Raw genomic sequence first — 16,345 nt, 5'->3', positions numbered from 1 at the left:
CTACCCCATACATGCATGCACCTTTAACCACGGTGTGCTCCTTCAAATCGATTGCCCAGGTGCTATCTACCTAGTCCTTCTGTGATCGATTTGCCATTTCCTACCTCCTACTCAATCGATTGTCTCCTCAAGGTTTCCCGGGCCAATCAACCTACCTCTGGCTGAATTGCTCCTTTCAGTCACGTTTCAAACCATCTCACATCACCAATTGACTCGCGTCCGATTGACGTGCGACTTCGATCGAGTTGTATCTGTCCTTCAACATTCCGGTCCGCATCGATTCACTCCTCTCAAATCACCATTCAAGATGGCCAGTAGCCGGACGCTTCGTCTGACTTCAATGTGGTCACTGGAGGACCGAGGGGTAAGTCTATGTAGCTTAGCCTCCTGCATGGACTAGGACTGACCAGACTCGACATAGATCTCAGAACTCCGAGACAAGCTTAAGTATGGAATATCACTATGTACTTGGCTTGATCGAAACTGATTCTTTGATAGTGCATTGAATCCCACCGCTTCGATGAAGGTCGAATATCTACGTGATAGACATGTAGGCGTTTGTGTACTATTTACAATGGCGGCTCTGCTAATACCACCCAGATCTTGGTTGTCACTGGCCAGTTCGATGAAGAATTTGATGTCGAAGTCACATCACTGCTTGCAGATTATATCCAAGAGCATTGTCGCAATGATGATTTACTCGATGTATGTCTAGATGCCTCCCCATCACCCAAGTTATATTGTACTAAAGCTTCTCAAGATGCCGAGAGTGCGTCAACTTCCAACCTCGGCCCCCTTCGATCCCACTCCCCTTCCCGCCTATGGAAGTGATGTGCAGCCAGATGTGGAAACCCTAGTGGAGGATATCATGCCGACACAAACCACTAGCGATGGACACATTGTCAAGTTCTGGTATCCCTCGCAGGCGGGGTTAGGTCCCATCTCTCGTAACTTGGGTCCTCTCCTGTCTCGCATCTCCCAAATGACGGAAACGCGAATTACAGTGCAGGGCACCCGAGGGCTCCGTATTTCTGCACAACGCATGGACGACATCAAAGATGCAGGTGATATGCTCGACGCCGTTGAGGAATGCTTGGTATAGTCCTGAGTCTTCTTTTTCCAAGTTTTCTACGCTAATACTTTTAGGACCTCATTGAGAACCCAAACCGAGGCCTGGTCATCTTTACCCCCAAACGGGAGAATGCTACCTTTCGCATCATGCCATACGGACAGATCAGTGCCACTGCCCTGTGGCGCATTTTAATCGACCGAAATGCTCCTCTTCGCCTCCCAAAAATAATGACTCTGGTGGTCTGTGGATTCGACGAGCTCGCCAACGAATTCCGTCCACTTCGCAAACTTCGGCAGCCGCCGCAAGTGGCCCTGAAGGAATCGGGCATTGCTCGAGACTGGGAAGGTTATCATTTTCCAGAGATCGGTCTGAAAAACGATCCCCTTCTAGGGAAAATTGATCGACATCTCCCGCCCAAAAGTGAGACCTCCCATGAGAAGAGCGATACTCAGCACCCGTATCTCTCTACCGGGAAGGCAAAAGATGTCAATAAATGGATATCTCGCGGTGCCACTAAAGAGCCTTTGGCAGGCGACAGCCATATGAAAAGACAACTGGAAGATGACCCCACATCCACCGAGCGTGTTGCCTCCAGCACTCCACCTGAGCCCGACATTTCCACATCATGGCGCCAGAGACAGTCGAGTCCATTCAAGCCCAAGCTCACAGGCGTCAAAGGGCGCGTGGTTATGCTACCAGATGGAACTGTAGCACTGCCTAGCCAGTCTCAGCAAGAAAAGCCAATAGACATACCTTATGGCCCGAATAGTTCCATATTTAGCAGACTCAGCTATAGAGAGAGGGTCAGGGACCAACAGGTAGCCGGTTCGTCTGCCTCAGTCACTCAAGAAAAAAGACTGGTTAGTACTCTTCGCGGCGCGACTGACTCCACTGCTCCAAGTGCAGCTTCCAAACAGTCGGGCGCAATGTCTGAGGGAACAGATCCTGCGGCTTCTACCTATTCTACCTCGACTCAGGAACCAAAGTCAAATCCCACCCCTCGTCTCCCACTTTTATCCACTCCTTCGGGTACAGTCCCCAAACAGCCGGAAGACACATCATATGCCGCTGATTTGGCAATCTCTCGCCCTTCCCAACAAGAAGAGCTGACTAGTACTTTGCGTCAACCAATTCGCTTTAGTTCACCAAGAGTCAACAGGACCCAGCCTTTCATTATAACCGAGGCAGTGAATTTACAGGTGAATACAAAGCCTCAAGGACGAAGTGTTGATTCGGTGATGGGGGAGATAAAGCTAATGCTTCAGACGGCCAAGACTACGAGGGAAACTGGAATAGAGGAAGTGTCCAGCAAACCATCGACAACAGATCAAAAGCAGTCAAGCACCACATCCACTCAGCTGGATCTCAGCACAAAGGAAACAGAAAGCCACATCCCCCTCATTGATCTTGATTGCGAAGTGGTAAGCTTCAATAATGGTCTTCGACACGCTGTCGCGTTTGATCCGCTAGCTACAGTCCTATCAATCGTTCCGGAGCAGTCTACAGATGCTCAGCATAACCAATTCCACTATGGCGAGGCTCCCACTTTTGCCGAAACTGGTGACATTTTTGATATGCCCAATATTGACGACACAAGTATGAAACCTGAGCTAACTCGGAGCATCTCTCCCTGCCCTGAGCTAACTCATGATCCGATAATCCTCCGTGCGGCGATCCCAGCCCCTATTCCTAGCGAGTCTGCTCAACTAGAGTTCGCTACAGATGTGCCGTTGCCTGATTCAGAAGTTGCTGACTCTCATGATGAGGCCGACGTATCGGAAGACGAACAGAAACATGAACAGGCTCCAGAATACCGCAGCAAAGCCGATGAAGTAGCAATGGAATATCTGCTCAAGCAGATCAAAGACAATCCTAGCCAGGAAATTCTCAATATCGACGAGATTGCGCTACCACTTGATGCTACTCTTGGTGCTCCTGCACCTCGAGGTCTGTCTTCGGGCTCGTGTGACAGCACTCTGCATCATGGTGTTCAGCAACGTCATCACCCTTACCAAGGGAATGAGAATGTGCCATCTCTTCATCCAGGCCTCATTGATATCTCACCCCGGGTGCTTTCTCTTCGCTTGGGGACGTCTAGTCCTGGCTCTTTGCAAAATTCCGACTCCAAAAGTGATGAGCAAGATGCAGAACCAGTAGTTGACGAAAAGCTGGCTGTTCTAGAGGAGATTCAGACAAGAGAATTCCACGAGACAATGTTTCATCAGCGGCCTTCTGACAAGGCTTTTCAATGGGTGGATGAAGTAACCAGGGCAGTGAGAAGGGCAAAGATTGAAGTCTACACTGCCAATTCATCGCAGCGAAGGGAAAACACCGAAACAAATGCAGAGAATACAGCAAAGGCTGAAGCTCCCTTTGCTAAGGTCTGGCAGCGAAGAATAGGATCTAAATCAACAGAAGGATGGTCACAAAAAGACACTGCTTTGCCCATGAAGATGGCTGTGAAATCATCAGAGGAAAAAAAGCTCATTCGTGAATCGACAGAGGGCCTCTTTCGCTTCCTAGAACCAATTCTTGATGCAGTTCGCAGCTTTCCTGGGGCGTTGAGCCTCCAAATCCAGTTCGGTCTTATTTTCATGCCCAGTTTGCCAGCTTCAACCAAAGAGAGGGAGATGAGCTACAAAGCGGTTCACCAGCTGTTCTTCTCTGAGCATAACTTGACCCCACCTCCAGTCTCATTTTTCCAGCGCTTGACTTCATCTCCTGCGGATATTGACTACCTCGTCGATTTGGAGTCCAACCAATGTCGCCTGTTCGATCACAAGTACAGCCACCGAGGCGTGAAATACGAGTTCTGGTGCCATGTTGGTCCGAACAGGATCATTATTATTTCAGTTAATGAACGTGGAAATGCTATGATTCGCTATCCTGAATTCTCTCTAGGCATCGTGCACTTGAGTTTCCCTTCCCAGGTGTGGGATGCAGCTGCTAAAGTACAAGGCTTTGTCGAATACATTACGGGGGCTGACCCGGCGCTTGACGAAGCTGCACGGATGATGGCCAAAAGCATACGGATAGAACCAAGCAATCACTATCTTCGTATGATCGTCCGCCTTCCCACCGACTCGAAGATCAGAATTGATCAGGTGTTTATGGAACGGTGGAGCCGTCATCCTTACCGTTCGGAAAGGAGCAAGGACTTGTTTCTCCAAATCAGCGAAACCCAAGAACTTTTTGGCATCCCCTCCATCCTAACATCGGAAATCAAGGTTTTCCAGAACGCCCCGCTTGAGCAAATGGCCAAGGAGGGAAAGCAGTGGTGGCAGGCCTCGATTGTCAGCAGCAAAGTGGACGAGATCCTGAAATCAAATTCCTTCGTTGAGCCTGGCGGACGCAACGAGTCCTGGTGTGCGACAGATCTCCTCGGTGCAGACATCATGAATGTCATCCCCTCTACTGCGAACGAGGGTCTGAGTACCCTCGGAGCCGAGGTTGGTCATTCGGGGATTGGAGCAATGTTCCAACTTTCCAAGACCGTCGTACAGAAAATTGACGCTGTGGGGTACTGGAACAGAGGACCTGGCAGTACTGAGAAGCGTACGAACACTTCGAACGAGCGCAGCCACGATGGTACAGGTACAGTCAAGGAGTCGTCCAGTTACTTGGGACAAGAGATAGTTACCTGCGTTAGGCCACCCAAGCACAGGTGGTGATGAGATAGGCAGGTTGGAGTTGAAATGGGACAGGTGTATTCTTGTCATTGTCGTTTGATTCTGAGAGTCTTTATGGGTCTTTGTACCCGGACGACACGATATTGCATTTAAGACATAACACAGAAACAAAATAAAAAAGGTTTGATATTTTGCAAATCGCACCGTGGCTGGTGTATTTGCGTATGTAGTTTAGCCCTATAGGAACCGAATAAGGGGCAATAAAGTCTAGCTAATGATCACTTCCATGATTTGTGATAGTCAGGGGATTTCCATCGTTCGCAAGTATCTATTCCAAATCATATCCGATCGCTAAGTCGTTACCCTGCTCCGCCTCGCGAAAGCCTGGCGCATAGTCAACTATATCGATTTCACCCCCTCGGTAAATTTCCACGAGCGGCCGTCGCATATCGACTCTAAGCCATTAATATATACTATCTTGTAACCAAGAATGGACAGACTCACGGCCCATCCTCCAGGATCTCTCTTGGATCTGTATCTTCATCGCGGTCTTAGTATATTACCCATGACTCGATGTAATTCAACGCCTGCTCTATTGGGACCTGATTTTCCGGACCGATTTCACATAAAAGTGGGCGAATTCCTCCATCATTGAGCCCGGTAGGCTTTCTTATAGATACTGTTCGTTGCAAATTCGACCCAAAGCCCCAGTCCAGCCTCAAGGGTCCAGTCGTCGATAATGAGCTTGGCATAGCAGTCCCTGAAAAGCACCGTTCCATCGAGCGCCATGTGCATATCAAGGAAGCTAGGTCGGGCGACACTTTGATGGAACTTAAATGTCTCGAGAATATCCCCTTGATTATCTTCCAAGGGGAGAAACATTATCATTTCTTCTGGTAGAAATGCCCAGCCTTCTTCCCATGGGAATAAACCCAAGATACACTTGGCTAGCAGGGCTTCTTTCTCGCGGGTCAATTCGGTGGTACAGAAGTAGACCATGCAGAGATTTCGAACGTCATTTCCTGTAAAACTTTTGTCCTATACCTTTAGAATCACAAGTCAAATAGTAAAAGATATTTCATGTAAGTTCGGGACCTTCAAAAAGAAACTAGGCTCGTCCTCTGGTGCTCGGGATTGATAGGCCTGTCTTGGCGTCAGTGGAGAAATAAGAATTCTCTCAAAACATACATCGCGAAATTGTTGGTCTGCTGTTACCCACCGTTCAAAGCTCGTTTCTGTTGATCCACGCCTGGTCACGGACAAAATGCCTCCATGCACGAGAGGCATCAAAAATTTCCAGGGCGGGTTCTTTGTGTCGGCGAAGGAGGGGATGCCTCCAGGCCACTGGCTGTGCGATCTTATTAGGGACATGATCGAAGGCAGTTCCGAGGGTTGAAAATGAGGAACACGAGTGTATTTAACGTGAGTTTGACACTTGCCCCCAGTTTGCAAGGCATCAAATCTACCTTTCCGTGCCCTTCTCAAACACAAACCTGTATTAATTCCTGCGACTTTGAAATCACTGGAAAGAAACCTGTAACGACATCCGGGGGCTTCAATACAATGCACATATGGCATCAGGGAATCTTGATAACTGCTGGTTGGCAAGTTCTTTTAATGAACAAAGATTCGTCACATATACTATACAACAGGGGCCCGCAGAGTAAAATGGCAGATTTGATAGGATGGATTATTCTGTCTTTGGTCCCATCTCCCACACTCTCACTGTGAAATCATCACCGGTAGATATAAACATATTCGGGTTGGCTGGGTTCGTCGAGACCGAATTCACGGAACCATGACCATGACCTAGTACATCCAAAAGAGATCCGGTATGTCGATTCCAAACACAGATTTTGCCGTTTTCACTGCATCCAAGGATAAGGGAATTTCCATCTGCGAAAAACGTGCTTATAAGGACAAAATTATCCCTAAGTCGAGCACTTTGGAACCTTTGAGCAATACTTCCGTCGGTGAGATCAATGAGTTGCATTTCACCGGACATTAAGTCCAAAAGAGCCAGATTTGTGTCGGATTCAACCGTGATGGACGAAGCCTTTGCCTCCAAAGGAACCGATCTAATCCTGGCGTAGGTTCTAAGGTCATAAAAATGAAGCTTCGCCTCCACATCCACCACTATTAATTGACTGCCGTCTGACGTGATGCATGAATGCTGGGATCTAGGTGTTTTCTGCGAAATGTGTAGAGGCTTTCCAGTATCCGTCCAATGGCAGAACCAAGTATCAAATGAAGAGCTAATGAAGCTTTGCCCATCAGATGCACATGAGATCGCTGTGATAAGTGATTCATGGTTCTCCAACACTGTTAGACAAGTATAGGTCTAAAACCCAAAAGTCAGCAGAATATAGAGTAGTTTGAGTCTATTTGTGTCTCACCTCTGTATCCCATATTCGAATGCTTCCGTCTGACGAACCACTGACCAATTTCTTGCTGTCGGGACTCCATCCCAGGCACGTAATAAAATGTTCATGGCCGATCAATTGACCGAGAGACATGAACCCCATGCAGCGATACACTCGTACCACTTTGTCCCGACCACCGGAGGCAAATTTAGAACCATCTGGTGAGAAAGCAGAACTGAATACCTCATCAGTATGGTCTTTCAGAACACCGATTTGTCTGATGAAATAGCGGTGAAAGGATGGAACGGTGTGATCCTCGGCTGCTAGAGTGCTCAATTTGGTTGACTGGCATTGGGTATCCATCCGGGCTTCAAGGATCTTCTTGACATCTTCATCTCTTGCTGCCTCTATCATGCTCTTAGAGATGGCAATTCGGCTGTCCATTACACGCAGAAAAAGATTGATTAATTTCACATCGCACCAACGAACAATTAGATGCTCTAATTCAGTTGGAATCTGAGACGCCGTGGCGTCTTCTAGAGTTATCTTAATCAGGTCTTGGCATAGTTGAGTGCTATGGGATGCAGCAGTCAAGATAAGCCTCTCTGTGAGGACACTCGCTCGGTCTGCATGGGAGAATAGCAAAAGTGTAATATCCCTAGTACTGTGCCTGGTACGTATTGCAGTCTCCACGATCTGCTCCGGGACCATTAACTCACTAGTGTGAGTAAGTAATGAGGAAACGACCTTCAGGTTCTGCTGGTCATTGAAAATCGCAGATTCGAAGACTCCGAGGGTTGTCAAAGTGTTCAGGATGCCGGGAAATCTTTCTGCAATCAGCTCCACCAGCTTGCTCCCTAACATTGGATTGGCCGCAGCGAGCTTCATGACACTTTCTGATATACGAGGACGAATGCTGTCTCCGTATTGGCTGAGGATGATTTTGAAAATCTCATATCCACATCTTCTGTTCTGTGCTGCAAGCTCCAAAATGCTCTCTGTAATCTCGATGCTGCATCCCGCGTGATCCGAAAGAAGCTGTAGAATACCAGCCCCGCTAGCGACGTTTATCACCGCCTCAGATATGACTCCGGTGTGTATTTCCATCGTTTTATCAGCGCGCGCCAACAGCATATCCATGATCTTAGTATTTCCACGGCGTGCTGCGATCCTCAAGGGTGTTCCTTCACGGGACCCTTGAAATTCCCAATCGTCATACTTAACCGAACGAGATCCCATTGTCTTGTTCCCAAGCATTTCTAGTCCAATTCTTGCCAGGGCTTCAACGTCCCATTCAGCTGCAGCGTGAAAGATGGTAAAGCTAGCAGTATCTAGGTCTGAGTCTTCTAACCATATGAGTTTCTCATAGGATTCGTTCCATCTATCCCATTGGCTCGATGAATTTTCGTAGAACACTCTGTGCTCATCCAGGATAGAGAATTCCGTGTTGGCCAAATGGGCATGCTCTGGCCAGAATTCAACAGCGTAGTCAAGAAATCCTTGGTCAGCTGCTTCACCGTTCAAATCACATTTGATTAGATAACTGATGCAGCGATATGAAAGGGTTGCATGTGCCTTGAGATTTTGCGTAAGGCCTTCACACTCCATTTTGAGCAGAAAGTCCTTGACCGACTTGTGTAAAAGCCGGACGAAATTGCCCTCAATGATCACCATCAATCGACACATCTCAATGTCCTCTCGAAAGAAGGTGATACGTTCTTCATCTGGCTCATCCTCGTAGGACCGGCATGCCTGTGATAACATGGACACAGTCATTGTTGTTTGAGCCACGGCAACGAAATGGAGGATCTCATTAATCTTTCCTTCCTCGTCCCGATTTTGTTGAATGGCGTTATTAAGCAGTTCCCTGTAAAGAGAATCAAGGCCTCGAGGCAGGTTTTGGAGCGTTTTGACCGCGTCTCTTGAGCGAATCTTTGACAGTTCCTGACAGGCGATTCCAATCCACAGGAATGTCCCTTCTGCTTTATCCAGAAGAATTCGAGTCACTTCCTGCTCGATGCTTTTGGTGTATGTCTTTTTCTGCTTCAAGTTCTGTACTTTTTCGCTGATCATCTGTTTGATGTCTTGCTTTCTCTGATGGTATTGACTAAGATCCTTGTGCCTGAAAAATCGAAGATGCTCATAGATTTCAGGATAGGGTCGACTCGTAATCAGTATATGCAGTTTATTCTCATGCTCCTTCGGAGTTTCGCGGTAATAGTGGTCAAGCTGTGTGAGAAAAATGTGTTGTGAATTGTCATCGCATTCATCCAAGGCGTCAATTACGCAGTACTTGTGGCCAGTCAATTTGTCGTCGATGATTTGTGTGAAAATAGACCACAAAGCATCAAACGAATCAAATATACTTTCTCCCCGCTCCGAAAACTTCGCTAGAAAGTGCTCCAAGAAATGCGGGCGCTGTTTTTGAAATTGGTAGAGTAGTCCCCGTAGTATTGCAGTCACCGTTCTTCGTGTCTCGTGGGCGGAGTCACAAAAGAAATATGCCAGTATCCTGTCATCATTGACAAAATCCTGTTGTTTCGGTATCTCCTCTGCGAGTGTGATAGCCATGGTGGACTTCCCAGTTCCAGGATTCCCATACAACCACAAAATATTGGAGTGTATATCATTTGCTCCTTTCAACCATTGGATGATTTCATCTGTTTCCAGAATCCATTCGCAGGTGCCCTGGGCCCGATCACCTCTTTTTCTTTTGAGAGCGGCTCTATCTTCTTCGGGGTCGGTGAGAAAGAGTGCTTTTAAACATTCTTTGTCTTGGGGGCTAGGAGTTTCCGTTCGCACTGGGATGCGACGATCAGTCACGATCGCGAGTTTGTCCTCTTAACTTACTTGGAGGCAGATGGAACTCTGCTGTGAGTGAGCCATAGTTATCTCCGACCTGGAGCCCGTCGTTTTTGCCACGGAATGATATCGATGTCATAGTCAAGAATATGTGCCTTATAGTTCATAAGAAAACGTGTTGTCTGCTTCTCAGAAGTCGAGGCACCTCAGGTTCGCCATCAGGTGACTTTTTCGGCGCTAAGACACGGAAGTAGATTGGCAGCAAACCAACTAGAGCATTCCTGTGTGGGTTCGGATCAGCTTCCCAGGAACTAAATCGACAGATCAAGTGCAGCACGCGATGAACAGCCTAATCCCATCACCTTTCCCTCGTTGCAAGTGCATGAATTGAACTTGCGAGATCAGATTCTGTTGTCCCTATGGCGAAATTAACCTATACATGCACTTCTTAAATCACCTACTCCGTCCCAAACTTAAGTTGGCCGATTTCGATTTGACCATACCAGTGGACCAAGTGGTTATATTTCGGCTGGGTTTCACTTAGCTAGGGGTCCTTTCACTACTGCTCGTTACCTACTAGAACTCTAGCTCTAGCTAGGAAGAAGTTTTGTCTCCGATTATGTCTTGCGCCGTCCTCTCTACTTCTCGAGTGCTGAAGTTATCCCCGATCTAGAAATATCATGTAAAGCGCATGCTGAAGGATTTATAATCTATGCTCAATGTATGATAATAAACAATCTCTAAACTTAATGCGAGTGGATTCTTCCATTTAACCCAAGAATAATCATTCCTCCTCTTCCGGTGCATCATCCACACCACGCAGCCAAGCGGCTCTAGCATCAACAGCCGCCTTCCGCACATCACGCTTAGGATCATCAAGAACCGCCCGCAGGGACCTCAGAACCTGATTCTTGACAGGCAAGAGAGGCGAGATACCCGGCGGCGCACGCGCGTTAGCCGTAGCACCGGGCACCTGGTGGGTAGCGAGGAGTTTGAGACATTTCAAAGCATCCGCGCGGAGACGAGGACTATTGACCGTGCCAGTACCGATATTGGTAGCTGTTGTTTTGAGAAGTCTGGTAACAAGACTCTGGACGTGGCCGCACTGGTCAATGACGGCGACACCGTTATCACGGATAATGACGGCGAGGGTATCGAGGGTTGCTGTGCGGACGGCAACGGAGTCTGCGGTCTGGAGATCGAGGGATTGCAGGAGGAGGGGGAGGAGGGTGGGGAGTTCTGGCATGACGAGGGCCGTTGGGATTGTGGAGAGGATACCCGCGAGGGCAGTTAGATGGGCTGGTTTGATGTGGTCAGGTGCTTTTGGAGCGGTGGCGGAGTCGTCTGTGCCAGCGATGTTCACTTCGCGGATGCGAGATGAAATCAGGGGGATGACTGTTGTGAAGAGGCGCTGTCTGCAGAGGAGGCGGATTGTGGCGCCGTTGGTTGCAGAGAGGATGTCGTCTTCGCCGAGGATTATGGAGAAGCATTGTGCTGCTGTCGTGCTGGTTTGCTGGTCTGGGGATGAAAGGAGAGCGAGGAGGGAGGTTATAATGTGGGTTGTTGTGGGGGCTATGCGAAGGATCAAGGCTTTGGATAGCCAGAAGATGGTGCGGATGGTTGCAGGGTTGGGGCTTTGTGATTCTGTGCCCTGGCCTTGGAGGAGAGAATCGAAAAGTTTCTCGGCGATTGTCACATCTTGCTTCGACAGGAACTTGTTGACGAGCAAGGCCAAGTGGCGCAGATAAGCTTGGTGTGTCGCTGGTTCTGTGCTCGAGACCGAACGGTGGACCAGATCCAACAACAAAGCCGACATGTCTGGTTTGGTGTACGGGATCTTGTTGCTGCAGTCCTTGGGTAATCCCGCGAGCAGGTATGTCGAGATAATGATTGTACGTTCTTGGTCGGCATTTGTAGTCTGGGAGAACGGAATAGGCACAAAATCTTCGGAGAAAAGGCTGTAGACATTTTCGGCAACCTGTTCTTGCTTCTGGGTAGAAACAGACCGTACAAGGAGATTGCAAAGTCGACCCAAAGTGTCAAGCACAGTAGGATCATTGAGAATCCGGTTCTTTCCCTTGCCAGAGGCCGCTGCTGCGACATCACGACAAAGTCCAACCACGACTCTGTCGAAGTACAAATCCACACTCTGGTCTTGTTCCATGTTTCTCTGTTGCATAACATAAAGCAAAGTGACGAGGATCGCGCGTGGGTAAGCAACTGAGCCAGGTTGCTCCTTTTGCAGCAGAATAGACAGCTTGCTAAACAGACGACGGAAAAGTGTCTCGAAAATGTCCCTCTCGACGCTGATTTGAGCAAGCGTCTCGAGCGTCGGCAGATACAAGGCATCCGAACCATCATCCTCCTCTGGCAGAGTTGCCACAAATGCAGGGAAAGTGATATCCACAATCAGGCGGGGCTTGTGCTTGGAAATTTCAGCAAGAGCAGCGATTGCTTCTTTCTTGAGGTCATTCCGGCCCACAGATTCCTCCTTGAGAAGGATTTCGTCAAGGTATTGCACGAAAAGCCCAATCTCATTTTCCTGGAAGAAATTACGCAAAGTCGACAGACGCAAGAAGCCCTTCAAAGCAGTCACCCGGAAGGAAACCTCTTCCTTGGCTGCACCCATCAATGCCTGGCCAAAGAGGTCCGAAAATTGATCTTTGAATTCGAGTAGCGGGTTTTCGATAGCGGCCTCACCACTTCGGGTGGTCCACTGTCCGTACACTGTTGTAGCAGCTTCGAACAAAACATTCAAAGTTTCAAGAAGTGCCCTTTGTTTGATGATTCCGTCTGCTTCTTGGTAAAGTGTGAAAATCGGGGCTACAACTGTTTGTACAGCAAGAATAAAGGAAACGGGCGAAGCAGCAGCCACACAGCTGAGGATCGACTGGGCCGGCTTAGCCTGCTTGTTTTGAGGTTCCTGGAGTTGCTCATTGCACTCCTTGGTGATTGGCTGAAGGAACTTTGCAAGAGGCAATTCTTGTGACACTTTGGTAACTCCTTCAGATAGCCGTTGGGTGATTGCCTGCAGAGCCTCCAGGGAGATTTCAGATAAAAATTCCTCCTGGGCATTGAGGATCTCAAACTTGAGGACTTCCCATATGGTAATGGAATACTTGGATACTGTGTCGGGGTCGTACGAATGGATACAGGCGATCAATGTATTAAGTGCATCTTTCTATAGATCTGTTAGACGACTTCAAGATCACAGGGTATTAGTCTTACCTTTACATTGGGAGAAGTAGAATCAAGCTTGTCCAATAAGGCAGGAATAGCGTGGGGTGCAAAATGCCTTGTTGAAGAGATACATTCTTGAAGACGACCCTTCAGATCCTGTGCAGTGATTCCATAGGGGTCGTTGGGCGGGGGTCGGAATGTGATTGGGAAGTAGTTATATACCGAGTCGAATAGAGTCTGTCTATTGTTAGCGGAATCCATGACCTTCGAAAAATTACACATACTTCAACGTGGTTCGAGATGTCCCATTCCACCATAATCACTTTCAAGATCGAGAAAACAATCATCAAATTCCTCGGGTCTTTCTCCCCCGTCATGATATCAACAACACCCAGAAGCGAGATTTCTCCCATATCACGCATAGCTCCGCGGTGGTTCGACATCAAATCATTGAGCAATTGATAGACGTGGAACCGTTGCGTTTGAGACCGAGATTGGAGATCTTGGAAGTTGGAAAATAGTCTATATCAATAAAATCAGCACTGGATCATCGTTGAGTTAAGCTTTATCCCCGGCGAACACAGGGTTGCAACCAAAAAGCATAGCACGTACGCTTGTGCTACTTGGGTAGCCAAAAACTTGTTAAACCGGTCCAGACCCTGCAGAACCTGCAGCCCATCAACAGCACCTCCATCCTCAATTCTATCACAGAAGAATGTAGTCAGGACTTGGATCTGTTGTCTCGAGAGGTATTTCGGTGAGAGGGCTCGGATAATGGCCGTAAGGTAAGAAATTGCCTTTCCACGTAAAATCGGGTCTTCATCGTTAATATATTCGCCGAGAGATTGGACGGTATCAATTAGAGTCGCCTTTTTAGTCTCAACATCTATAACCCCCTCCGTTAGTAATGCAACGGTTTGAAGTGGTCTCGAGTGCGGGGCCAATCGGCATACCTTGCGCGATTCCCTCAGCAATGCGCTTGGCTTCTTCTTTGTCATGGTCCACGACCAGCATATAGCTTTGCAAAGCCGACATGATACCAATCAGTCAATTAGGACAGCCAGACGTGTAGATTGCGGGGGCAAGATCAAGCTCGCATCGGCCAATTTCTTGTGGCCGGATGCCCTTATCGATAAGGGTCAGGTGATTGTGTTATCTCTCTATATCACGTGCCAAGGCCTGTTGCGTCATGGCTGTAGCGAGACCTGCTTCTCTGTCCGGCGTCATTGGCAGCAAAATGGCTCCAACCCGCAGCATGGGACCGAACCGACTAACAACATCCATTATATTCACATTTCTTCTCGCTAGCTTAGCATCTGCACTTTGGGGCCTATCATCTCCCTTCCCTTCACGTCAACAGCCACTAGCTCTCGAGCACAAAGAACATCAATCAATAATGGATAAGATTCTCCCTGGTATTGTCCAGCCACAAAAGACGGCTCCGGATGAGGATGTGAACTCAAATGACAGCGGCAGCCCTATCATCTCAGATGTCCTGCCCAAGACCAAGGGCATCAATATCTTTGCACGTTTGACCCGTGACTTTGAGCCAATCGCCAATCGCCTTAACAATGCATCAAAGAACATTACAGTTCTAGCACCACGCAACAGTGCAATTCAGGCTCTTCCACGGAAGCCCTGGGAGAATCCAGAGGACTACAAGAAGTTCGGAGAGGTAAATGCATATGAGGGCCAAGACGGTCAAGATCGGGCAAAGCGAAATCTACAGCGATTCGTGGAGGCTCATCTCATCCCTGCCAGTCCCTGGAGGGTTGGGGAAGAGGTTGAGACACTTGCGGGGGAGAAGCTCAAATGGACAAAGGAGGGTGATAAGATCTTTGTAGGTTTTGACCTCTGCGAGTCGTTGGTATGGTAACTGACTGTCTATAGATCCAACCTGGCAATATTGAAGTTGATTCAGTTGCGGAGAAGGTCCATAATGGGGAAGTCTGGATTTTGAATGAGGTTATTAATTACCGTCAAGAGTGATTGGATATGAGTTATGAAATACGAGTTACGAAAATTGTGCGATATGCGCCATTCAAGAACACTCGAATAAATTATGTAGATCCACAAGATTGCGACTTATTTAAAAACATGGCACATTCTATTCTTTATGCTGTCCAAAGCCAGCGATGACCTCAAGACAGGTATATACACCAACACTAGACATCACATGCAACGGCAAAGGAAGATTAGATCCCCGCGGGAGCAAAGTTTTGCAAGATTCTCTCTTCCACTCCATCGAGAATGCAGAAGTGCTCCATCACTTCCAAGTTCTCTGCTTCGTTCAGATACAGCTTATCGGGATCTTGGCCGGGCTGGAGCGGGTTGACCATTGCGGCAGGGTTAGCCATACCCATCTGTTGGGACATCTGGTTGGCAGCTAAAGATTATTAGTCGCGGTTCTTATTGGCAAGGATCAGATAGATGCATACAGTTATCACTGCCGAGGATGAATCCGAAAACGGACTGAAGACCCATCAAGTTGAGGAAGTACCACGAAAGACTGGAGACCCATTGCACATCAAGGTCGCGAGTCATGACACCAGACTGCAGCATCGATTTGAACCGAATGGTAAGCGGGAAGGGCAATTTCACTGCGGAATTTGTAAGCTCGTTTCTCATGTCCATTTGTATCAAAGTGCGACATACAGATGACAAAGCCAGAGAAGAAGGCATTGATCCAGCTCATGATCAAGGTTTGCGGGATCATCATCATCATATTTCCCTTAAGCATTCCCATCATAGCTTCCATACCGGCAGGGTCAGTCATGGGGTTCGCGGGCGGTTGGCCACGATTGTTGGGGTCCTTCAGAAATGAGCCGTTGCGGAATCCGGTAACCATGTAGTTCTTGCGGATCTCGAAAGACTCGCGGTCGAGCACAGAGCAGGCATTGTTGCGGAGATTCACACCGCGAAGAAGAGCAAGGCGCTCGCGAGACTCGGCAAGAGTGGATGGCGATTTTGGGGTCGAGTTCATCAAGACCGTAGCATAATGGCGAAGGATTCCGGTCAGGATCTATTCAAGAGGAGGGGTTAGTTTCAGCCTCAGATGCATTACGAATGTTCAAGCTTCAAGCGCCAGGTGTAGATCATACCATAACAATTGAAATGGGAAAGAGAATCCAATAGCTATGAGCAAATGGTCAGTCCAACTTCCGCTTGAGCGAATCATGTTCTCTCACAATAGTGCCGGATCCCTAAGGATGGTCTGCTCATCCCCCTGAATTGCCATATTGAGGCAAAATAAGAATCAAAGAAGTGACTCCTTTGAACCAAACAATAAAACAGTGGTG

At 48.0% G+C, this 16,345-nt stretch overlaps 5 protein-coding genes across 5 annotated transcripts; 2 read left to right on the top strand and 3 right to left on the bottom strand.

The window, feature by feature from the left end:
* Positions 1–307: 307 nt before the first annotated feature.
* Positions 308–4,743, top strand: N7447_009434 (uncharacterized protein; the record flags this gene model as incomplete). Its single annotated transcript, XM_057233696.1, has 6 exons — positions 308–364; positions 422–447; positions 499–550; positions 601–705; positions 761–1,096; positions 1,147–4,743. 6 exons carry the CDS (start codon positions 308–310, stop codon positions 4,741–4,743), a joined length of 4,173 nt encoding a protein of 1,390 aa, XP_057083238.1.
* A 2,339-nt stretch (positions 4,744–7,082) lies between these two features.
* Positions 7,083–10,005, bottom strand: N7447_009433 (WD40 repeat-like protein; the record flags this gene model as incomplete). Its single annotated transcript, XM_057233695.1, has 2 exons — positions 7,083–9,865; positions 9,915–10,005. The coding sequence occupies 2 exons, from the start codon at positions 10,003–10,005 to the stop codon at positions 7,083–7,085; spliced, it is 2,874 nt and encodes a 957-aa protein (XP_057083237.1).
* Positions 10,006–10,650: 645 nt separating this feature from the next.
* Positions 10,651–14,081, bottom strand: N7447_009432 (MET18/MMS19 family protein; the record flags this gene model as incomplete). Its single annotated transcript, XM_057233694.1, has 5 exons — positions 10,651–13,047; positions 13,095–13,283; positions 13,331–13,568; positions 13,659–13,932; positions 14,000–14,081. 5 exons carry the CDS (start codon positions 14,079–14,081, stop codon positions 10,651–10,653), a joined length of 3,180 nt encoding a protein of 1,059 aa, XP_057083236.1.
* A 154-nt stretch (positions 14,082–14,235) lies between these two features.
* N7447_009431 (uncharacterized protein) lies at positions 14,236–15,035 on the top strand (the record flags this gene model as incomplete). Its single annotated transcript, XM_057233693.1, has 2 exons — positions 14,236–14,886; positions 14,937–15,035. The coding sequence occupies 2 exons, from the start codon at positions 14,236–14,238 to the stop codon at positions 15,033–15,035; spliced, it is 750 nt and encodes a 249-aa protein (XP_057083235.1).
* Positions 15,036–15,241: 206 nt separating this feature from the next.
* Positions 15,242–16,284, bottom strand: N7447_009430 (ER membrane complex subunit EMC3; the record flags this gene model as incomplete). The annotated part of the gene is made up of 5 exons (XM_057233692.1): positions 15,242–15,432; positions 15,485–15,646; positions 15,702–16,068; positions 16,148–16,181; positions 16,235–16,284. The coding sequence occupies 5 exons, from the start codon at positions 16,282–16,284 to the stop codon at positions 15,242–15,244; spliced, it is 804 nt and encodes a 267-aa protein (XP_057083234.1).
* Positions 16,285–16,345: the final 61 nt, after the last annotated feature.

The sequence above is a fragment of the Penicillium robsamsonii genome (genome assembly GCF_028829455.1).
Source record: "Penicillium robsamsonii strain IBT 29466 chromosome Unknown utg000005l_segment0_segment0, whole genome shotgun sequence".
NCBI lineage: Eukaryota > Fungi > Ascomycota > Eurotiomycetes > Eurotiales > Aspergillaceae > Penicillium > Penicillium robsamsonii.
The sequence above is the reverse complement of the archived record's forward strand: the minus strand, read 5'-3'. Positions and strand labels throughout refer to the sequence as shown.